Below are 22,921 nucleotides of genomic sequence, written 5' to 3' on the forward strand. Positions count from 1 at the left end.
GTGGAGGTCAGGGCTGTCAGGGGGCTAACTACCTGACTGTAGCCCTTGATGAACCTCCGGTAGAAATTTGCAAAACCGAGGAACTGTTGTAGTTTCCTACGGTTCGTTGGTTGGGGCCAATCTCTCACCGCCGCAACCTTGGCCGGATCAGGGGCGACGGAGTTGGAGGAGATTATGAACCCCAAGAAGGACAAAGAAGTGCGGTGGAACTCACACTTCTCGCCCTTCACAAACAGCTGGTTCTCCAACAACCGCTGTAGGACCTGACGTACATGCTTGACATGGGTCTCAGGATCCGGAGAAAAGATGAGTATATCGTCTAGATATACGAAGACAAACCGATGCAGGAAGTCCCGCAAGACGTCATTAACCAATGCTTGGAACGTCGCGGGCGCATTGGTGAGGCCGAACGGCATGACCAGGTACTCAAAGTGACCTAACGGGGTGTTAAATGCCGTCTTCCACTCGTCTCCCTCCCGGATCCGAACCAGATGATAAGCATTCCTAAGATCCAATTTCGTGAAAATTTGGGCTCCATGCAGGGGTGTGAACACTGAATCCAACAGAGGTAACGGGTATCGGTTGCGACCTGTGATCTCGTTCAGCCCTCTGTCATCAATGCATGGACAAAGTCCGCCGTCCTTCTTGCCCACAAAAAAGAAACCAGCACCCATCAGGGAGGTGGAGTTCCGGATCAACCCGACAGCTAACGAGTCCCGGATGTAGGTCTCCATTGATTCGCGTTCTGGACGTGAGAGGTTGTACAGCCTGCTGGACGGGTACTCAGCGCCCGGTATCAAATCAATGGCACAATCGTACAGACAGTGCGGGGGCAGCGTGAGTGCCAGATCCTTGCTGAAGACGTCAGCAAGGTCGTGGTACTCGGCCGGCACCGCCGCCAGATTGGGGGGGACTAAAACCTCCTCTTTAGCTGTCACACTGGGTGGAACCGAGGATCCTAAACACTCCCGGTGGCAGGTTTCGCTCCACTGAACCACAACCCCAGACGGCCAATCAATCCAGGAATTGTGTTTTAACACCCATGGAAAACCCAAAATGACTCGGGAGGTAGAAGGTGTTACATAAAACACAATCTCCTCCCTGTGATTCCCAGACACCACCAACGTCACTGGCTGTGTCTGGTGTGTGATTAGTGGAAGAAGGGTGCCATCTAGCGCCCGCACCGACAATGGTGACGGTAAGGCCACTAGAGGGAGCCCAACCTCCTTTGCCCATCTGTTATCCAGCAGATTCCCCTCCGACCCCGTGTCCACCAGTGCTGGGGCGTGAAGGGTTAGATCCCCACTCAGGATCATGACTGGGATTCGTGCAGATCGTCGGGGTTTCCCCACGTGGGTGTTGTGACCCACCCTTAGCCCAGTCTCTAAGGATGAGTGCTGCTGTTTTGACCGTTTGGGGCATTCTCTCTGTGTGTGCTCGGTAGAGCTGCAGAGAAAACACTCTCCACGGATCAGCCTCCTTTGTCTCTGATCTGATCGTTTTTTGGCCCTGCTTGTTTCCATAGCAACGTCAGCAGGGGGAGCTGTTGTCACATGGAGAGCCCTGGCAGTGGAGCGTGGGGAAGTCGGCTTCCTTTCGGACCCGGGAGGAAGAGGGATGGCTTGTACCTGACCACGCCCCTCGTCTCGCTCCCGTCGGTGTTCCGTTAATCGGTTGTCTAACCGTATAACCAAGTCGATAAGCCCATCTAAATCCCGCGCCTCGTCCTTCGCCACTAGGTGCTCCTTAAGGACCAGGGACAGTACTGTTTCTGGCACACGGTCAGCAGGAGGAGGTGCTGCAGCAGTGCTCTGAGCACGCGCTTCCACCTGGGCAGTGAAAGCCTCCATCCTACGATTGAGAACACTGCTCTGCTCGGTAACTAAGTCCAACCGAGCGGTAAAGGCGGTTAAGATGTGCTGCAGCTCACCCAACACGCCTCCTGCTGGCGCCTGTGCACCTCGCTCTTCCATTGGCTGTTCAAGCGATGGTTGACGCCCCTCGGGATCCATGACGTTGGCCGAGAAATCCTGTTGTGAAAGTGTCGTGACACGGACCCACAACAGGGGGCGTTAATGAACGGACAATGGATAAGCCAAAAGTAACAATTTAATGTTGTGAATCGCACAACAACGTACAGACAATAACAATATGGTGGACTGTCAATCATACACCAGGTGACGTGTGGGCAGGCTCGACGATAGAAGACGCCTAGCGAGAGAAGAGCCGGATCCCCACACAGCTTCCACCACCAATGGAGCTGAAGAACACCGGAGCCGCCAAGCCCTGCGCCCCAGGTGGCCGCTGTCTTCAGCAGTCAGACCCGGTACTGCTGGCAGAAAACAGAGACAGTCCTGATGAGTGTGAGTTCGCACACTCAGTAATCCCACAGTCAGTGTTTAGTTAGGAGGGAGCACCTCCACCTCCAATCACACACTCGTGCAGCTCCTGTTTCACCACTTATCTGGTTTGGGGTGTGAGGCGAAGCCGTCGCTGATCACACCAAACGCCAATCCCACAGATAAGGACACACCAGGAAAACGGCTGCAAAGAAGTTCAGATTATTACTCAATGTTTTGAGTCAGCAGAGAAAATTACCTGAATGGTAGCTGATTTCTCGGCGAGGAGGTGGAGTTGCAGTCCGGCCTTTATGGTGATGGTGATGAGATGAATGAGTGACAGCTGGTGCTGAGGATGAGTGACAGCTGTTACTCCCAATGGCTCCGGCGCCCTCTCGTGCTTGAAGCCCGCACTCCAAGCAGGGCGTCATCTGGTGGTGGTGGGCCAGCAGTACCTCCTCTTCAGCGGCCCACACAACACACTGTATTCAATGTATTCATATCCTGTTGTGTGTGAAGAAAACTGATTCTAAAAGGGATGCTTTTAATTTTTAAATCATTCTTATGTTTAATTTGTCCAGTTATTCGTGTCTCTGAAAATGGGGTGACTGTGTAAAAATGGCTGTAATTCCTAAATGGCTAATATGATATTGTTGGTGAACCCCTTGTATTACAGCTACCAGACAAACATGCTTATTTACAGCACTGTGGTGGTGGTGCTGTACAAAGGCAAAATTACAGATATTTTGCCACTATTTAAAGACCTGCCTGTGTTTCTTAGAAGGTGTTCCTTGAATGTGTTTTTCTTCATCAAGGAAAAAATGATCCTAAAATCCACCAAACATGTTCATCTTTGGTCTTACACACACTTAGCAGCACATTCTTTCTGTGTAAGAATGCTCCAAATAGTTGGTTTAGCCACACCTAGTCTTTGCACAACTCTATGACGGATTTGATTTGGTTTCTTTGTCTAATGTTTGCTTGTTTTCACTGGTGATGTCAGTTCTTTAGACTTCATGTTGACAGGAACAACCTTTCACATAAAAGTTAACCTTTTATATACTTATTCATTTGTAAATAGATGAATAAGGTAAAAACACCTGGCTATGAACCAAGCGAGCAGCCAGTTGTCCAAGTATATTTGGATCGCTTAACAAACAAGAAACAAGAGGGGCGAAAAAAGTGATGTACTGTAAACAGCTTCAATGAAAGCTGAAAGTCTACAATTTAGGTTTATATTCATACTTATTTCAACTTCAGTGTACATTGACATGATTTTGGCTTTGTTGGCTAGTAAGGTATGCTAGGCTAGTTAACAGCTAAATTAACGGTAGCTCATCTAGCTATAGTTAGCTTACTTTCGAGATTTGCACTTTTATTTTACATCATGTGGATTTTTAATGGTTTTTCAGTTTAAAGGGTTCTTTAATAGATATCAATAGATAGTATCTAAGTTTGGGGTTTCCATTAGAAAGCATGTAGAGTATGGAATTTGTCTTCCTATAGTAGCATTCCATAACCTAGCTAGCAGGGTGAACTTTAGATAGAAACTGAAAACATATTACATCATAGCTTCTGTTTCTATAATAACATAAGATTTATAGCTTAGCCTACTAGCTATATTTAGTTTTACTACAAATCTACAGATAAGGTAGATGTATACTACAACCCCTGGCAAAAATGATGGAATCACCGGCCTCAGAGGATGTTCATTCAGTTGTTTAATTTTGTAGAAAAAAAGCAGATCACAGACATGACACAAAACTAAAGTCATTTCAAATGGCAACTTTCTGGCTTTAAGAAACACTATAAGAAATCAAGAAAAAAAGATTGTGACAGTCAGTAACGGTTACTTTTTTAGACCAAGCAGAGGAAAAAAATATGGAATCACTCAATTCTGAGGAAAAAATTATGGAATCACCCTGTAAATTTTCATCCACCAGATTAACACCTGCATCAAATCAGATCTGCTCATTGACATTGACCCTATGCCATGACATTGACCCTATGTGTCTTTTTGCAAGCAATGTTTTTGCAGTTTTTGCTCTATGGCAAGATGCATTATCATCTTGAAAAATGATTTCATCATCCCCAAACATCCTTTCAGTTGTCCAAAATATCAACATAAACTTGTGCATTTATTGATGATGTAATGACAGCCATCTCCCCAGTGCCTTTACCTGACATGCAGCCCCATATCATCAATGACTGTGGAAATTTACATGTTCTCTTCAGGCAGTCATCTTTATAAATCTCATTGGAAAGGCACCAAACAAAAGTTCCAGCATCATCACCTTGCCCAATGCAGATTCGAGATTCATCACTGAATATGACTTTCATCCAGTCATCCACAGTCCACGATTGCTTTTCCTTAGCCCATTGTAACCTTGTTTTTTTCTGTTTAGGTGTTAATGATGCCTTTTGTTTAGCTTTTCTGTATGTAAATCCCATTTCCTTTAGGCGGTTTCTTACAGTTCGGTCACAGACATTGACTCCAGTTTCTTCCCATTCGTTCCTCATTTGTTTTGTTGTACATTTTTCGATTTTTGAGACATATTGCTTTAAGTTTTCTGTCTTGACGCTCTGATGTCTTCCTTGGTCTACCAGTATGTTTGCCTTTAACAACCTTCCCATGTTGTTTGTATTTGGTCCAGAGTTTAGACACAGTTGACTGTGAACAACCAACATCTTTTGCAACATTGCGTGATGATTTACTCTCTTTTAAGAGTTTGATAATCCTCTCCTTTGTTTCAATTGACATCTCTCGTGTTGGAGCCATGATTCATGTCAGTCCACTTGGTGCAACAGCTCTCCAAGGTGTGTTCACTCCTTTTTAGATGCAGACTAACGAGCAGATCTGATATGATGCAGGTGTTAGTTTTGGGGATGAAAATTTACAGGGTGATTCCATAATTTTTCCTCAGAATTGAGTGATTCCATATTTTTTTCCTATGCTTGGTCTAAAAAAGTAACCGTTACTGACTGCCACAATCTTTTTTTCTTGATTTCTTATAGTGTTTCTTAAAGCCAGAAAGTTGCCATTTGAAATGACTTTAGTTTTGTGTCATGTCTGTGATCTGCTTTTTTTCTACAAAATTGAACAACTGAATGAACATCCTCCGAGGCCGGTGATTCCATAATTTTTGCCAGGGGTTGTACAATCTTCTCCTGTATGAACATTTTGGTTTCAGGAGCTAACTCCTATAATATTATGTAGTAACTATATTTCTTGTATATGCTGTTTACTACCCAGATTGTGTAAATGTCACTTAAATACATGCTGTCCATATTTTTGAGCTGCTTAGGTGGGTAGGGAAAGTTCCCATGGGATAAAAAAGCTTTTTAACCTACCATCCCTGGTTCTCAAGACAAGGGACCTAAATGGCTCTACCATTTTTTTTTTTTTTTTTTTTTTAGATATTTAAATGTACCTTAGTATACTCTAGTGGAGTTCCACCTTAGATTTGGAATGTATAATAGAAGATATACCTTACTGAATTTCCATGAAAGAAAGAAAGAAAGAAAGAAAGAAAGAAAGAAAGAAAGAAAGAAAGAAAGAAAGAAAGAAAGAAAGAAATCAATCATATCTACTGTAGGCTCTGAGGCTCAGTTTTTCAGTTTATTTAGTTTATATAGCACCAAATCACAACAAAGCTGCCTCAAGGCACTTCACACAAGTAAGGTCTAACCTTATCAACCCCTAGAGCAAGCACACAGGCAACAGATGTAAGGAAAACTCCCTCTGATGATACTGTGGAAGAAATCTCAAGCAGACCAGACTCAGAGGGGTGACTCACTGCTTAAGCCATTCTACCGAAAAGGTTTACAATACAGAACATAACACAACAACTGATTGGAGTCCAATGATGGTGCTGGTGCTCATCTCTGAATTCTGCAATGTGAAGTGGATGAAAGTCTAGAATTCCCCATTGATGGGACGCCAGCCCAGAGGTTACTTGCCTGGCTATAGCTGGTGCCTGTTTACAGATGGGTTTAACTGGGACTATGCAGACTGAGTGTTTTGTCTAAAGATACAGACAGAAAGTATGAATGGATCTCAAGGTACTCAAAACAGTAGAAATTTGATACACACCTTTAAAAAAACTTTATTAACATCTAAGTATTATATCAATGTCTATGAAGAGAAATGTCTGGAAGATTAGCCAAGGTCTATTTTAAATAAATCTTTTGTTTTGTCACAGACCTATAAGTGATTCTGAGTTTGGCCTGGGGTCCTTCAGTTTATTAGAGGAGATCGTCACAGGTCAAGAGTGGGCTAAATTCTTAAAACCGACCCTATCTGATGAATCAACCGATCAGAAGCCGTCGGAGGAGACAGCAATCCAATTCAGCACAACACCTAATGCTCAGGAACACGATCGTGGTGAATCATTACTGAATATGAACCAAGACGGAGATGGAACCTACCAGTGGAGCTTCAGTGGGGGCACAAAATCACAATTCTCAGGTTTTGCTAATGCCCCAGTATCACCTGCTGCTTTCTTACCTGTCAACATGGAAACTTCAGAAGCAAAGAAACCTGCAGTTCAGGGTGCAAACTGTGAAACTGACCAATCAGAGCCGATGGAACATAGCCGTACCCAATCAGTCACAGAACCAGACAACATTGGGATAAGGCATCTCACAACTCCAAAGAAGAGTTCCTACAAAAAGGTTAGTTACACTTCATCATCAACTCCATATGGTGAAAACTAAACCCATAAACAAAAGATTATGTTAGAATTGACATTCCACTTTTGGAGGTCTTGTAAGGTGATCATGCTGTTATCTTTTACTTGTAGCCTGTACATATCCCGGACAATTCAGTGCTGAAGAGTAGAATCCAGCAGAACAGAAAGAGAGTGTATGAAGCACAGAACATGGAGACAGAAAATGGTTAGAACACCTGAATACTATGCACAAGAACATTTTCAGTTACAAATGGTTCAATGTTTTCACTTGTAGGTGACATGTGGAGTGTGTTTTTCTTTTTTTTAATCAAAATTTCTGTTTTGTGTCATAGAGGAATCCATTTCTCCAGTGAGCACAAAGGGCAACCGTGTGATTGATGAGACACGAGATCCCCCAAAGCCTTCACTTCCCCCGTCCTCCCCATCATATCCTAATTATTGTATGCCTCCACCTCGGAGTGTCCTGAAACACTCCATATCCCAGGATTATTCATCTTCAATGGAAACGGTGTCAAAAAAGGTAAGATTACTGTGTGTATGCCAGTGCCACCATGTGGCGTGTATAACTGCTGCAGTGACATCGATTTGAAGCAACTTCTGCCTAGTTTTCTTTTTTTGCTTGGGGTTGCTGCCACACATCTGCAAGTTGATTTGCCACAAGATTTGCACTGGATACCCTTCATATGACACGAAGAATGGGCACACATGGTCTTAAATGAGGAACTTTCTGTTGTAGACACAAGTGTACTAACCACTTTGCTGCCGCACTGCCTCTGTAGGGAAATAAGATTACAAAGCAGAAATAAGTCCAGAAACTATTTGTCTGCAGAGTATGAGCATGTATTTGGGATTACACCTGCTTCTTTTTAAGTAAATTCTCACTCATTACTCACTCATCTTCAACCGCTTATCCAGGATCGGGTGGTGGGGGCAGCAGCTCCAGCAGGAGACCCCAGACTTCCCTTTCCTGGGCCACATTAACCACCTCTGAATGGTGGATACAGAAGCATTCCCAGGCCAGTGTGGAGATAGAATCTGTCCAGAGGCGCCCAGGGGGCAACCTTACCAGATACCTGAACCACCTCAGCTGGCTCCTTTTAAAGCCTTTCTACTCTGAGCTCCTCATGAATGAAGGAGAAGATAAGGCTTCTCACCTTATCTCTAAAGGAGACACCAGCCACCCTCCTATAGGAAGCCCATTTCAGCCGCTTGGACCCACGACCTAGTTATTTCAGGCATGACCCAACCCTCATGATCACAGGTGAGAGTAGGAACAAAGATTGACCAGTAGATCGAGAGCTTTGCCTTTTGGCTCAGCTCCCTTTTCATCACAACAGTACGGTAGAGCGAAGTACCTGCTGCACGGATTCTCCGGTCTAGCTCACACCCCATTGTATCCTCACTCATGAACAAAACCCTGAGGTAGGCTTCATAGATAATTGGCAAAGCTTCTGGGGAAAACCTGGTCTTGTTAGGAGAGACGGCATCCATCCCACTTTAGATGGAGCAGCTCTCATTTCTAGAAATCTGGCCAATTTTCTTAAATCCTCCAAACCGTGACTATCCAGGGTTGGGACCAGGAAGCAGAGTTGTAGTCTTACACACCTCTCTGCAGCTTCTCTCCCCCTGCCATCCCCTCATTACCCCATCCCCGTAGAGACGGTGCCTGCTCCCAGACCACCAATAACCAGCAAAAATCTATTTAAGCATAAAAATTCAAAAAGAAAAAATAATATAGCACCTTCAACTGCACCACAGACTAAAACAGTTGAATGTGGTCTATTAAACATTAGGTCTCTCTCTTCTAAGTCCCTGTTAGTAAATGATATAATAATTGATCAACATATTGATTTATTCTGCCTTACAGAAACCTGGTTACAGCAGGATGAATATGTTAGTTTAAATGAGTCAACACCCCCGAGTCACACTAACTGCCAGAACGCTCGTAGCACGGTTCGAGGCGGAGGATTAGCAGCAGTCTTCCATTCCAGCTTATTAATTAATCAAAAACCCAGACAGAGCTTTAATTCATTTGAAAGCTTGACTCTTAGTCTTGTCCATCCAAATTGGAAGTCCCAAAAACCAGTTTTATTTGTTGTTATCTATCGTCCTCCTGGTCGTTACTGTGAGTTTCTCTGTGAATTTTCAGACCTTTTGTCTGACTTAGTGCTTAGCTCAGATAAGATAATTATAGTGGGCGATTTTAACATCCACACAGATGCTGGGAATGACAGCCTCAACACTGCATTTAATCTACACTCAACAAAAATATAAACGCAACACTTTTGGTTTTGCTCCCATTTTGTATGAGATGAACTCAAAGATCTAAAACTTTTTCCACATACACAATATCACCATTTCCCTCAAATATTGTTCACAAACCAGTCTAAATCTGTGATAGTGAGCACTGCTCCTTTGCTGAGATAATCCATCCCATCTCACAGGTGTGCCATACCAAGATGCTGATTAGACACCATGATTAGTGCACAGGTGTGCCTTAGACTGCCCACAATAAAAGGCCACTCTGAAAGGTGCAGTTTTATCACACAGCACAATGCCACAGATGTCGCAAGATTTGAGGGAGCGTGCAATTGGCATGCTGACAGCAGGAATGTCAACCAGAGCTATTGCTCGTGTATTGAATGTTCATTTCTCTACCATAAGCCGTCTCCAAAGGCGTTTCAGAGAATTTGGCAGTACATCCAACCAGCCTCACAACCGCAGACCACATGTAACCACACCAGCCCAGGACCTCCACATCCAGCATGTTCACCTCCAAGATCGTCTGAGACCAGCCACTCAGACAGCTGCTGAAACAATCGGTTTGCATAACCAAAGAATTTCTGCACAAACTGTCAGAAACTGTCTCAGGGAAGCTCATCTGCATGCTCGTCGTCCCCATCGGGGTCTCGACCTGACTCCAGTTCGTCGTCGTAACCGACTTGAGTGGGCAAATGCTCACATTCGCTGGCATTTGGCACGTTGGAGAGGTGTTCTCTTCATGGATGATGCGAAGGAGATGTGTTGCACTGCATGAGGCAAATGGTGGTCACACCAGATACTGACTGGTATCCCCCCCCAATAAAACAAAACTGTACCTTTCAGAGTGGCCTTTTATTGTGGACAGTCTAAGGCACACCTGTGCACTAATCATGGTGTCTAATCAGCATCTTGATATGGCACACCTGTGAGGTGGGATGGATTATCTCAGCAAAGGAGAAGTGCTCACTATCACAGATTTAGACTGGTTTGTGAACAATATTTGAGGGAAATGGTGATATTGTGTATGTGGAAAAAGTTTTAGATCTTTGAGTTCATCTCATACAAAATGGGAGCAAAACCAAAAGTGTTGCGTTTATATTTTTGTTGAGTACTCAATTGGCTTTGCTCAAAATGTAAATGAGTCCACCCACCACTTTAATCATATCTTAGATCTTGTTCTGACTTATGGTATGGAAATTGAAGACTTAACAGTATTCCCTGAAAACTCCCTTCTGTCTGATCATTTCTTAATAACATTTACATTTACTCTGATGGACTACCCAGCAGTGGGGAATAAGTTTCATTACACTAGAAGTCTTTCAGAAAGCGCTGTAACTAGGTTTAAGGATATGATTCCTTCTTTATGTTCTCTAATGCCATATACCAACACAGTGCAGAGTAGCTACCTAAACTCTGTAAGTGAGATAGAGTATCTCGTCAATAGTTTTACATCCTCATTGAAGACAACTTTGGATGCTGTAGCTCCTCTGAAAAAGAGAGCTTTAAATCAGAAGTGCCTGACTCCATGGTATAACTCACAAACTCGCAGCTTAAAGCAGATAACCCATAAGTTGGAGAGGAAATGGCGTCTCACTAATTTAGAAGATCTTCACTTAGCCTGGAAAAAGAGTCTGTTGCTCTATAAAAAAAGCCCTCCGTAAAGCTAGGACATCTTACTACTCATCACTAATTGAAGAAAATAAGAACAACCCCAGGTTTCTTTTCAGCACTGTAGTCAGGCTGACAAAGAGTCAGAGCTCTATTGAGCCGAGTATTCCTTTAACTAGTAATGACTTCATGACTTTCTTTGCTAATAAAATTTTAACTATTAGAGAAAAAATTAGTCATAACCATCCCAAAGACGTATCGTTATCTTTGGCTGCTTTCAGTGATGCCGGTATTTGGTTAGACTCTTTCTCTCAGATTGTTCTGTCTGAGTTATTTTCATTAGTTACTTCATCCAAACCATCAACATGTCTATTAGACCCCATTCCTACCAGGCTGCTCAAGGAAGCCCTACCATTATTTAATGCTTCGATCTTAAATATGATCAATCTATCTTTATTAGTTGGCTATGTACCACAGGCTTTTAAGGTGGCAGTAATTAAACCATTACTTAAAAAGCCATCACTTGACCCAGCTATCTTAGCTAATTATAGGCCAATCTCCAACCTTCCTTTTCTCTCAAAAATTCTTGAAAGGGTAGTTGTAAAACAGCTAACTGATCATCTGCAGAGGAATGGTCTATTTGAAGAGTTTCAGTCAGGTTTTAGAATTCATCATAGTACAGAAACAGCATTAGTGAAGGTTACAAATGATCTTCTTGTGGCCTCAGATAGTGGACTCATCTCTGTGCTTGTTCTGTTAGACCTCAGTGCTGCTTTTGATACTGTTGACCATAAAATTTTATTACAGCGATTAGAGCATGCCATAGGTATTAAAGGCACTGCGCTGCGGTGGTTTGAATCATATTTATCTAATAGATTACAATTTGTTCATGTAAATGGGGAATCTTCTTCACAGACTAAGGTTAATTATGGAGTTCCACAAGGTTCTGTGCTAGGACCAATTTTATTCACTTTATACATGCTTCCCTTAGGCAGTATTATTAGACGGCATTGCTTAAATTTTCATTGTTACGCACATGATACCCAGCTTTATCTATCCATGAAGCCAGAGGACACACACCAATTAGCTAAACTGCAGGATTGTCTTACAGACATAAGGACATGGATGACCTCTAATTTCCTGCTTTTAAACTCAGATAAAACTGAAGTTATTGTACTTGGCCCCACAAATCTTAGAAACATGGTGTCTAACCAGATCCTTACTCTGGATGGCATTACCCTGACCTCTAGTAATACTGTGAGAAATCTTGGAGTCATTTTTGATCAGGATATGTCATTCAAAGCGCATATTAAACAAATATGTAAGACTGCTTTTTTGCATTTACGCAATATCTCTAAAATTAGAAAGGTCTTGTCTCAGAGTGATGCTGAAAAACTAATTCATGCATTTATTTCCTCTAGGCTGGACTATTGTAATTCATTATTATCAGGTTGTCCTAAAATTTCCCTGAAAAGCCTTCAGTTAATTCAAAATGCTGCAGCTAGAGTACTGACGGGGACTAGAAGGAGAGAGCATATCTCACCCATATTGGCCTCTCTTCATTGGCTTCCTGTTAATTGTAGAATAGAATTTAAAACTCTTCTTCTTACTTATAAGGTTTTGAATAATCAGGTCCCATCTTATCTTAGGGACCTCATAGTACCATATCACCCCAATAGAGCGCTTCGCTCTCAGACTGCAGGCTTACTTGTAGTTCCTAGGGTTTGTAAGAGTAGAATGGGAGGCAGAGCCTTCAGCTTTCAGGCTCCTCTCCTGTGGAACCAGCTCCCAATTCGGATCAGGGAGACAGACACCCTCTCTACTTTTAAGATTAGGCTTAAAACTTTCCTTTTTGCTAAAGCTTATAGTTAGGGCTGGATCAGGTGACCCTGAACCATCCCTTGGTTATGCTGCTATAGACTTAGACAGCTGGGGGGTTCCCATGATGCACTGAGTGTTTATTTCTCTTTTTGCTCTGTATGCACCACTCTGCATTTAATCATTAGTGATTGATCTCTGCTCCCCTCCACAGCATGTCTTTTTCCTGGTTCTCTCCCTCAGCCCCAACCAGTCCCAGCAGAAGACTGCCCCTCCCTGAGCCTGGTTCTGCTGGAGGTTTCTTCCTGTTAAAAGGGAGTTTTTCCTTCCCACTGTCGCCAAGTGCTTGCTCACAGGGGGTCGTTTTGACCATTGGGGTTTTTACGTAATTATTGTATGGCCTTGCCTTACAATATAAAGCGCCTTGGGGCAACTGTTTGTTGTGATTTGGCGCTATATAAATAAAATTGATGATTGATGATGAGGTACTTCAACTCCTTCACTTGGGACAAGACCTCATTCCCAACCTGGAGTAGGCAATCCATCAGTGTAAGTAAATGGTAAATAAATGGACTGCATTAATATAGAGCTTTTTCCATCTGCATTAGACCCTCAAAGCGCTTTACAATAATGCCTCACATTCACCCCATTGTCAGGGTGCTGCCATACAAGGTGCTCACGAGAGCAACTAGGGTATTAAGGACCTTGTCTAAGGGCCCTTAGTGATATTCCGGTCAGGCTGGGATTTGAACTGAGGATCCTCTGGTAGTTTACTTTATGTAAGTAAATTACTTGATTGATTGATTGATTGATAGATAGATAGATAGATAGATAGATAGATAGATAGATAGATAGATAGATAGATAGATAGATAGATAGATAGATAGATAGATAGATAGATAGATAGATAGATAGATAGATAGATAGATAGATAGATAGATAGATAGATAGATAGATAGATAGATAGATAGATAGATAGATAGATAGATAGATAGATAGATAGATAGATAGATAGATAGATAGATAGATAGATAGATAGATAGATAGATAGATAGTAGATAGATAGATAGATAGATAGATAGATAGATAGATAGATAGATAGATAGATAGATAGATAGATAGATAGATAGATAGATAGATAGATAGATAGATAGATAGATAGATAGATAGATAGATAGATAGATAGATAGATAGATAGATAGATAGATAGATAGATAGATAGATAGATAGATAGATAGATAGATAGATAGATAGATAGATAGATAGATAGATAGATAGATAGATAGATAGATAGATAGATAGATAGATAGATAGATAGATAGATAGATAGATAGATAGATAGATAGATAGATAGATAGATAGATAGATAGATAGATAGATAGATAGATAGATAGATAGATAGATAGATAGATAGATAGATAGATAGATAGATAGATAGATAGATAGATAGATAGATAGATAGATAGATAGATAGATAGATAGATAGATAGATAGATAGATAGATAGATAGATAGATAGATAGATAGATAGATAGATAGATAGATAGATAGATAGATAGATAGATAGATAGATAGATAGATAGATAGATAGATAGATAGATAGATAGATAGATAGATAGATAGATAGATAGATAGATAGATAGATAGATAGATAGATAGATAGATAGATAGATAGATAGATAGATAGATAGATAGATAGATAGATAGATAGATAGATAGATAGATAGATAGATAGATAGATAGATAGATAGATAGATAGATAGATAGATAGATAGATAGATAGATAGATAGATAGATAGATAGATAGATAGATAGATAGATAGATAGATAGATAGATAGATAGATAGATAGATAGATAGATAGATAGATAGATAGATAGATAGATAGATAGATAGATAGATAGATAGATAGATAGATAGATAGATAGATAGATAGATAGATAGATAGATAGATAGATAGATAGATAGATAGATAGATAGATAGATAGATAGATAGATAGATAGATAGATAGATAGATAGATAGATAGATAGATAGATAGATAGATAGATAGATAGATAGATAGATAGATAGATAGATAGATAGATAGATAGATAGATAGATAGATAGATAGATAGATAGATAGATAGATAGATAGATAGATAGATAGATAGATAGATAGATAGATAGATAGATAGATAGATAGATAGATAGATAGATAGATAGATAGATAGATAGATAGATAGATAGATAGATAGATAGATAGATAGATAGATAGATAGATAGATAGATAGATAGATAGATAGATAGATAGATAGATAGATAGATAGATAGATAGATAGATACTCTATTTGCTATTTGTACTTGCACGCAAGGTTTGGGTATTGGAATTCTTGTGCACAGTTTATGAGTAAACAAATATAAAGGTACAAAAGTATAAAAGGTATAACAGTATAAAAAGGATACATAAAAGGTAATAACAATAATAATAATAATAAATCAATGATGAGAATAACAACAATAATAATAATAATAAAAAACTTCAAAGTGCTTTACATTACCAGTTTGACATAAAAGCACCATGGTTCGAAACATACACACACACACACACACACACACACACACACACACACACACACACACACACACACACACACACACACACACACACACACACACACACACACGAATAAAAATTAAAATCATAAAAACAGACTAACATCAAAACCAAAAAAAAAAAGACAATGTAAACATAAAATACTCAAACAAAATTAGTTAAAATAAGAAATTCTTATTGTGACAATTCTTATATAGCGAGTCCCCTCGGCTGCTCCCTTGTTTGCACTCGGGGTCGCCACAGCAAATCTGGATCTGCATATTGAATTGGCACAAGATTTACGCTGGATGCCCTTCCTGACCACAGAAAAGAAGTGTTTTAAGATTGACTTTAAAGAACTGAACAGAACTTGACCTTCTCACCGTCAGTGACAGGTTATTCCACAAGATTGGAGAGTGATAACGAAAGACTCTACATCCTGCCAATTTCTCCTTAATTTCAGGAACACAGAATAGGTCTGTGTCCTGAAAGCGCAAAGTATTGGGACATAAGGCATAATAATTGCCACAAGAAGTTATTACTCTTGTGAATCACCTTGAGGCAGCATTGTTGTGATTAGGTACAATATAAATAAAATAAATTGAAAATGAATTGAAGATAAGAGGGATAAGAGGTACTTTCGTCCCAAATGTAACTGGGAAATATATCTAACATCTGTCCTGTCCGTCTTTCCTGTTTGCTTCTTTGACATTCTCTTGATCAGAGGCGAGTTGAGGAGAACCGGCGGGTTCGTTTCTCAGAGGAAGTGGTCAGCATTGAGCCCGCTGAGCTGGATATGGATGGCACCGGCTCAGAGGACGACTCTGGAGCAGATGATGACTCTGTGATAGAGGAGGAGAGTGAGGAGGAACTACACACAGGCACCGAGGAGCTGGCACCAGCGCGCCGGACGGCTCTCCCTGCCTGGATACAGGCTCTGAAGAGGAAAAACCCAGGGAGAAAATGGAGATACTGACTGTAACATTATTTTTAAGTCAATAAAAAAAAAAAAAAAAAATTATATATCAAGCATCCCTTCACCTTGTAATACAACCCCAATTCTAATGAAGTTGGGACGTTGTGAAAAATGTAAATAAAAACAGAATACAATGATTTGCAAATCCTCTTCAAGCTATATTCAATTGAATACACCACAAAGACAAGATATTTAATGTTCAAACTGATAAACTTTTTTGTTTTTGTGCAAATATTTGCTCATTTTGAAAAGGATGCCTGCAACACGTTTCAAAAAACAGATAAACAGAATCTGACCTTTGTCACCATTTTTGCTGTTTTTACCTCATAACTCCAGAACATTCAGTCCTAGATAGTCCAAACTATACCTTTTTTGGAATTGGTATGATCAGACAGGTAGTGTGGTATAGTTTTCAACATGATTGGAGCATTTTAAAATTTTGATCCTTGTGTAATTCTTTATTGACCCCTGTAGCTCATTAGAGGTCACCTCCAGGATGGTTCCATACCTGAAAATAAACATTAGTTAATTTAGAACATGTGGTACAAATTTCATGCTTTTATCACAAAATGCACAATTGCTTTGGAAATTGTAGTTAAGCTGCTCCACGATGTGACTAATAGCTAAAGAGCACATCAGCAGGAGTTACTCAGAGAAAAGTAATTCATTTAAAGTAGCTCAAAATTCAGAGATTCACACTGGTGACAAGTCAAGTTTCTCATTTTCAGCCCAGTGTCAAGTATTTTAAGAGGCTTTTTCTTTCTGCATCCACCAGTTTAAATTTGGTGGCAAAGCTGCTGAATCAAGGCACTGATATTATTTATCATGTATTATTGATTTATCTGTGACAGAGTAATTGTACCTGTGGGCATGAAGGCTGTAAGCGCTATGACAGTCTTACATTGAAACCCAATGACCTTGACTTTCACCCAAATGATTGACCTCTGGCAGATTTTACAAGTGCAATCCACCATGGTGTGGGCCACATTTGGTCCAAATCTGGTTGAAAAATCAAATTCTTTGACCTTTGCCCAAATGAATTCTTCATAACAATTTGAGGCTCAGCCTTCATTCACATACGTACGTTTGGTAGAAATCAGTAAATGGATCTAATAGGCATGACCTTTGCCCCGATGATTAGTCTTTGGCAGGTTTGACTGTGCCTGCGCAATTACAGAACCAACCTCCGTATGTTTGCCATGTTTGGTGCAAATCAGAGTGGAAAATAAATACATAAATACATGCATACATAAAATTGTGACTTTCAACCCCAGTGACCTTGAACTTTTCCAAATCAAACCCTTTAACAGCAATTCCAGGCTCAAACTTCACCCACATATGTTTAGTCCAAATCAGGTGAAGGACTTAGGAGGAGCAGATAAAATCAATCAAATCATGGTATAGTCATGCTGCTCCTTATTCACTCTGAATTTCACACATTGGACCAGAACAGACAATATGGTCCACTGTCTGCATCCCTGACTCACTTTCCATAATCTGTTGCTTGGTAGTTGCTGCCTGTCTGATCCTGGCAGCAACTGTTGGTGTTCATTCTGGGAATTAAACCCTGAGGAGGAAAGAGCCACAGATTAGAACTAATGCTCCAGTATTTCTTTCTGTCAGAGTAATCATCATCAGCCTCTCTTTTCACTTCACAGCCAGCACGGAAGCACATTATCAGCCAGTTTAAATGTCTGTGCACTGCTGTGTTTCCTCTGTGTGGATGCACCGTCTGGCAACATGTTGGACATAGTATGGAGGGAAATATACACAATATATGACAATTAAGGGTCCTTGGGGTGGGGGTGGGGCTTGCAATACCATCATTTCTCTGCTTGATCCATTCTTCATTAAAAAAAAAAAATTGAAATACCGCGCAAAAATCTTGAGCATGATTATAAAAAGGTTCATAAAGCAAATACAGCAAAAATATTAATGACAGCTTTTTCAATATCAAATGAGACAGATACAACATTCATTCATTTTCTATACCCACTTACTCCAGTATGCTCAAAACAAAGTAAAACTTTAAACCAGGTTAGGAGCACTCAAAGAGCAACACCCCCAAATTGAACATTCGACACAGACCTCGAGTTTGGACTTTCAAGGTCAAAAGGACATGCAACATGCATGTGTGTTCAGTAGTAACCACGAGTGTATCTTTAACCCAGTGGAACCAAACCTTTTTCCTTGGAGCCCTCACACAAATGCTCACATTTAAACGCACACCGACGGCAAAACAATAAAGATTCTTTCAATAATTATTTGTTTTTTTTGGTGATGGTGGGGGACCCACTTTAACACATATATAACTTTAATTATAACCCCCCCACCCAATTTTCCCACTTTTATTTATCCAAATGAAAAGTGATTTTGTTGTTGTTTAGTAGTGATTGTCCAGTGAGTGAGTTATTATGACTTTGTGTAAAATTTGCATGTCTGATTTGACAACCACAGAGCATAGTAGCGAAGCTTGAATCTTCGAATGGACTGGGTTGCTTGACGCTTCAAATCGCAGAAGCTTCCTCAGCTAAAATTCTTGCTCTGGTAGTCTGACTTCTGTCTTGACTCTCTACAAGAGTCTTGACTCTCAAGAGTCAAGACTCTTGTAGAGCAAGCAACCCAGTCCAGTCGAAGATTCAAGCTTCTCTACTATGGAAACCACCTGGACAACTGAGAACCTTCACAGAAACCACAGAGCAGAGAAAACGTCACACCCACTGTTGATCCCTAGTGACCCCTCGAGGGGCCAAAGGAGCCAACCCCAGGTTTGGAACCAGGGTTTTAAATAATTCCTCAAACAGCCATTGTACAAAATATAACCCCTAAGCATTGGTTCCCCATGTTGATCGTGGTCCATGACCTTAAATATTAGACTTAAATCTATTCACTTTGTCCTTGACTGGCCATCAATTATTTCACGTTTGGTCCAAATTCGATGAAAACTGTTTCTATATCTCTTAATGTAATGGTTTCAGGTGAACTATCCCAAGAACAACATACAGATCAGTTTATGGTTTATTATTTGTTGTTTGTCGTCTTTGTAGAATCATGCTGTACACTTTTAAAGAAATCAGGTGCTTCTTTATCCGAAAAGGTCTGCAAATGTCTTTAACATAAGACAAGTGGACAAAGTTCTCTTTACACTGCTTTTTAAAAATTTACAAATTTATGTTTTTGGTCTTTTACTGATATATTTATGAAGAAAAATAATCAAGACCACATGTCCATGCTCAAGACTTTTGCACAGCTCAGCGTATCAGTGTATTTAATCAGGTCAAATGGACCAAGTAGTTGAATAAGATATACAAAAAAAACTACTCAAATTTGTTTTTTGTTGTTGTTGTTGTTGTTGTTTTCTTTAACAAAAATATAGCTAGTTCTTATAGATGCAAAAATGTCTTTATTATTCTGATTTTGTATAACAGTTTGTAAAAATGTTTCTACTTGAAGTGTTATGCAAATAAATTATTATTGTCATTCTTGTTATTATTGATATTTAATATCCAAACAACTACTAAATTCTGCACATGAACATGTTTGATTATTTCATTTTTTTTTTTTTTACAAAACCTTTTTCATTGTGGCCACAGACAACACTGTCAGAGACACAACAGACACCGAGTACTTTAAGATGCTGTGTATCATATTCTGTCTTTTTCCATTACAAGCATTTGTAAGATTAAATTAGTGCATCAATTCTAATGACTAACTGCTGTCAGTTCCTCTGCGGCTTCACTTCGCAATCAGCTGTCTTGTCTTGCAAATTTCTGTCTGAGCCGTTAAGAGGCCCTTTAGCGCGTCTGTTAGAGGCCTGGTCAGAGTGAATGAAGGAAGTGACAGACCGACAAGAAAGACAACATTCGACGTGTGCACCATCATTTTAATCAGGTGATATTCAAACCAGAGACAAAAAATAAAATAAAATAAAAAATACAAATAAAATAGAATCAAGATGACAATTCCATTTTGTGCCATTAAAAAAGAAAATGACATGAATCCATTAGTCTACGGAGTGACCTCTCCTCCTGTGCATCTTCAAGCAGTTGTGGATGAACGGTCCATTTATAAACCTCAAATCACACACACACACACTCATCGATCCTCTTGCCACCTCGTCTATAATACACACAGATTATTATGGACTGTGTTTAAAAGAGGCTCTCGGTGCTACCACTTTGTGTAGGAAAGGAACTACGGGTGCAGGGCATCCAGAAAGTATTCACAGCGCTGCACTTTTTCCACATTTTGACCCAAGGCCAAAATATGGTCATCCGGTATTGCGAAGACTTTGTATCCGTCTGTCTGTGCTCAGCATAACTCCAGTCCTATTACTGCCAGGGGCTTCAAATTCACAGGGAACATTCCTGGGACACAGACCTTGGACAAGTTTAAAGATGGCTAACCTTGACCTATTTTAAGAGGTCAAAAGGTCACATTCTGCTTACTATTTTCATGTTCAGCCGACTGTATTTTAGCATTGCATTATATTTTATATTACAGCCATATTCCAATCAAAACCTATTTCATCTATTTTGGAATAAGGCTGTGCCATAGCAAAATGTGGAAAAAGTGAAGCGCCGTGAATACAACTGCATATCTGCATGTACCGTTTCTTTGCATCACTTGTACGGTTTGTTTTCAAAATTGCTGCTCATTTATACAACAGTACGGTGGCTGTGAGAGGCCACAACACTGTGAAATTAAGACAATGCTTGCAAATGCAGAAATTGCTGAAAACTACAAGTAAAAACAAAACCTGCATCAGTTCAACAACAGATAATCACATCAAAAAAAGTCATGCAAATTAAGAAAAGGCTTGCAAACATAGAACACATGAATGTAACCCTAAAGCACATGCCACAGTTCAATATGATAACATGTCTGCTGCAAAATAACAACACACACAAAAACAGATGTGATGTAAAAAGCTACACCACAGCACAAGTGCTAACAACACAAATGACGGTTCCTGCAGGACTTTTAACTGACGGACCATTTATTGCATCATGGTCTGTTATCATTATCTCTACTGGTTAGCAGCAGTGAGTAAGTTTATTGATTACTTCATTGATGATTTTAGACTTGAATGAATGAATGTGTTTATTTGGCACACACACATACTTAACAAAAGATCTTGTAAAACAAAAACTCAAACAATTTCACAGTTTTGTGTGGCCAAAAGGGTGCAGGCATAAGCAAAAAAAAAAAAAAATATATATATATAATATATATATATATATATATATATATGTTTCCTTTAAATCTCCATTTTCAACTGCATTGTTCTCCATAAAAAAAAATACTTACTGGGTTTTGCATCTGAACTCTTCATATATACTCGTAACAACAAATACCAAAAAAGAAAAAATCAAGCACAGGCAATATAGTCATCAGTGAACTAAAAGTTCTCAACACAACAGAACAAACAATAGTGCACAACACACAATCAAAAAAAACAATAACAAACTCAGTTAAACCTATTTTTTCATACTATAACAAGTAATTAGGGCAGCACGGTGGCTTAGTGGTTAGCACTGTTGCCTCACAGTGAGCAGGTCGTGGGTTCAATTCCCGTGGCCTTTCTGTGTGTAGTTTGCATGTTCTCCCCGTGTGTGCGTGGGTTTCCTCCGGGTGCTCCAGTTTCCTCCCACATCCAAAGACATGCGGGTTAGGTGGATTGGAGTCTTTAAATTGTCCGTAGGTGTGTGTGTGGGTGTGTCTGTGCTTGTTTGTCTGTTTGTGGCCCTGCGACAGACTAGCGTCCTGTCCAGGGTGTACCCCACCTCGCACTCTATGACTGCTGGGATAGGCTCCAACCCCCCGCGACCCTTAATTGGACTAAGCGGTAGATGAATAAATGAATGAATAACAAGTAATTATATTGTTTTTATAAAGTCTTTTTAAGCCAACTACACTGAAAAAGAGAATGTTTGAACCAACTTAAAAAAGTGTTACAATGAAAAGTTGAAAGTTAAATCAACTGTAACTTACAAACTTAAGTTCAAACAACTTAATTCATTCAGGGTGTTACAAATTGGAACATTTTTTTAAGTTGGTTCAAACATTCTCTTTTTTCAGTGTAAGGTACCAGATAATTTAATGCTATCAGAACAGTTATTTCAATTATTTACACCTTTTACGGAAACACAATGACTTTTTACCGTAGTTCGAGTCTTTAATTTATCAAATAATAATGTTCCTCTCACATTATAGCTGGACTCTCTCATTTTAAACAGATCCTGGACATGTTGAGGTAGAAGTTTTTTTTTAACTTCATACATGATTTGTATTGTGATATAATCATCAATTCACAGAATTTAAAAATATGTAAACAGACAAATAGTGGGTTTGTTGGCTCACGATATGGTTTATTATTGATAACCCTTATAGCTTTTTTAAGCTTTATTTTCATATTTTCTGATTTTATTTGCAATGCATTGAACAGCAGAAGTCAAAGGTCATCTGAGCACAAACCTGTTTTTGTATTGAGAGTACTTCCATTGTGTTGTGGAGCTTTGCAGCACGTCTGAGACACATTATCCACTCAAATCACTTCATGTGCTGTATGTTATGTTTGTGTTGTCTTACAAGACTTTTGCTGATGCAACTTCCCTGTATTTGAAGTGACGCAGGTGGTTTTTCTTGCTGTATT

General features: G+C 39.9%; 1 protein-coding gene across 1 annotated transcript in view; it reads left to right on the forward strand.

Annotated features, from left to right (window-relative positions):
* The window catches only part of zgc:113229 (uncharacterized protein LOC550612 homolog), a 28,076-nt gene extending 11,684 nt beyond the window's left edge, over positions 1-16,392 (forward strand). The window contains exons 4-7 of the mRNA XM_034182148.1: positions 6,542-7,013; positions 7,142-7,235; positions 7,363-7,550; positions 16,015-16,392. Of these exons, the coding sequence (XP_034038039.1) occupies positions 6,542-7,013; positions 7,142-7,235; positions 7,363-7,550; positions 16,015-16,266 (1,006 nt within the window). The 3' untranslated portion in view covers positions 16,267-16,392. The remainder of the gene's footprint in view (positions 1-6,541; positions 7,014-7,141; positions 7,236-7,362; positions 7,551-16,014) is intronic.
* Positions 16,393-22,921: the final 6,529 nt, after the last annotated feature.

The sequence above is a fragment of the Thalassophryne amazonica genome, chromosome 11 (genome assembly GCF_902500255.1).
Source record: "Thalassophryne amazonica chromosome 11, fThaAma1.1, whole genome shotgun sequence".
Taxonomy (NCBI): domain Eukaryota; kingdom Metazoa; phylum Chordata; class Actinopteri; order Batrachoidiformes; family Batrachoididae; genus Thalassophryne; species Thalassophryne amazonica.